Below are 2372 nucleotides of genomic sequence, written 5' to 3'. Positions count from 1 at the left end.
AAGATTGTTCTGAAATGTTCATTCTTGCATACGAGGTATTGTATGAACTCCAGTGAAGCCTCACTTCAGGATTTCAAGCACTGAAAGAGTCTGAGGTGTTGGTTTCATTTAAAGGAGTTGTGGTGTCAGTTAAAGTGTTGATGACAAAAGCAGTTAATATTTTAGTTAAACTTAGCCACCACACTGAAATGTTAAGGTCTGGGTAAATCAAAATCTATAATTATTTTTGTAAACACAATATACATGTCAGAAAATAGTTGCTGAAAGCATGAAAAGACTGACAACTATGTAACGCTGGACTGTGGATTTAGACTGTTTCATCATTTTTGAGTTCAGGATTTCTCAGGCGGAGTAGAAAGCATGGCTCGGTGACGCACTGGAGCCATTCTTAGCATAACCCTCCCCCTGGCACTGGAATGTTATAAAAGCTAGAGCACACAGAGCTCTATGCTTATTTTTGTTTTTTCGGGCACTCATGAGACTGAGCGCAGATGAAACTTTATAGCCACAGTTGTGTTTTTTCTTTCTTTCTAGGAAATAACATTAATGCTGCTGTCTCATTATTCATGTTTTGCTGGGTGGTTAATAATACATCTTCCTGTGGTGTGACAAACTCAGAACACGTTTGTTTCTACTTTACCTCAACTTTAAAATGTTTAGCACTTAAAGCAGCTGAGCTCTTGTTTAAAGTAGAAAATGAAGTGGAATTGTCACATGTAACATGTTATCCATCCTGTTTTCATACTTAACTCAATGTCTTAAGAGAAAATGCATTGTTTTAGAGTAGATGCGTGCCTGCACCACACCATTGAAAAAAATTGTGTGGCACGTATGTGTATGTGAAAGCAACCTATGTGATGCTGGGCAAACAGGAATAAGTGTTCACTTTCACTTTGTTGCAGCAAAAACTTGTAGTCTCCCTGTTGTACTGTACTCTGTTTCATGTAGGAGTGCAGTTTCTGCGAAGATGTCCGCTTTGCCAGGACTGGTGTGTGCATCAGCTGTGATGCAGGAATGTGTCGATCCTATTTCCACGTCACTTGTGCACAGAGGGAGGGACTCTTGTCCGAGGCTGCTGCAGAGGAGGTGAGGGGAGCAACCTGGAAGATAAAGCTTTTTAAGGGGTGGAAAACAATTTCACTGTTGGGTGCTATGCTGCTAGCCAGCCAAACTGAAGTGAAGCAATTATTCGAGGTTTTATAAACACAGACACAAAACAACAAATGAAAGACCAGCCCTGTGTTTATCTGTGTTCTTCTCAAGCAGGACCTTAAAGTACTAAAATACCACTCAAACTGAGTTGTAAGGCTTTTGTTACACCCAGGTAAAAGAATTGTTGTTGTTAGGCTGAAAGTCATATGTAAATCTAACACATCTACAAAGATATTTTCTTTGTCACTAGCTGAACCTGATTATAGAGACAGATCACACATTTTGACTAATGTGTGACTTGTTTCATTGGTTGTGGGATTGATTTATGGATTTTGGATACTGCAAAATTTTAAGTGCCAACAGCTTTGAAAAACTTAACAAGATAATGTGATACTACTCATTCTGTCTGTCAGGTTACTGCTGATTCAGATATTGCACATATGACCCCATTTACACAGAATGCCATATAGTTTTAATAAAGAGACCTATTTTTGAAGTGGGTTTTCTCCTGTCCAGCATACATTCAGGTATGTCATTTTTGCTTCCACAGGATATTGCAGATCCTTTTTTTGCATACTGCAAACAACATGCAGACCGCTTTGACAGGAAGTGGAAAAGGAAGAATTATCTGGCCTTGCAGTCTTACTGTAAGGTCTCTCTGCAGGAGAGAGAGAAACAGCTGACTCCCGAGGCCCAGGTAAGTATAGTTTAACTGCAGCGTCTTTCAGAACAACTGTTGAACATGTGCTTGTGTATTTCTTTAATGTAGCCTAGCCTCGTTGATACTTGGGGTTGACAAAATCATAGAAGCACCTGTGACCATGACTGACCATTTAGTCGCATTTTTTCAGCTATTTTTGCAACAGTGCAACTAGATTTTTCAACTGAGTGCATGGTGCGACTTGCAAACATGTTGCCCCATTTGTTTATTTTTAATCATCATTGTATATTGTGAAACACCAGAAGTGAGAGAGAATTGGTGTGTGCATATATGTGTGTGTGGCTGTCGTAAGTTTATGGTCATCCTAACACCGTGGGTTGGGGTTGATTCCATGCAGGATGTCATCTGCCTGTGTCTGGTTCATCTTGCTCTCGCTTAGACCTTTCGTGACAATGAAACAAGCTATCAATAAATTTTTCAGCGGAAAAGATCAGTCAGACCCTCCAGTGCAACCACAGGAATTGGCAGGTGTGTAGGTGTTGGAAAAAAGCAAAGACCT

At 40.0% G+C, this 2372-nt stretch overlaps 1 protein-coding gene across 7 annotated transcripts in view; it reads left to right on the top strand.

The window, feature by feature from the left end:
- phf14 (PHD finger protein 14) overlaps positions 1–2372 on the top strand; it is a 127301-nt gene that overhangs the window by 26469 nt on the left and 98460 nt on the right. For all 7 annotated transcript variants that reach the window (XM_020621423.1, XM_020621422.1, XM_020621424.1 and 4 more), the window contains exons 7-8: positions 949–1086; positions 1703–1849. In XM_020621423.1, the coding sequence (XP_020477079.1) occupies positions 949–1086; positions 1703–1849 (285 nt within the window). The remainder of the gene's footprint in view (positions 1–948; positions 1087–1702; positions 1850–2372) is intronic.

The sequence above is a fragment of the Monopterus albus genome, unplaced genomic scaffold (assembly GCF_001952655.1).
Source record: "Monopterus albus unplaced genomic scaffold, M_albus_1.0 scaffold259.1, whole genome shotgun sequence".
Classification (NCBI taxonomy): Eukaryota; Metazoa; Chordata; class Actinopteri; order Synbranchiformes; family Synbranchidae; genus Monopterus; species Monopterus albus.
This window is presented reverse-complemented; position numbering and strand designations above follow the sequence as displayed.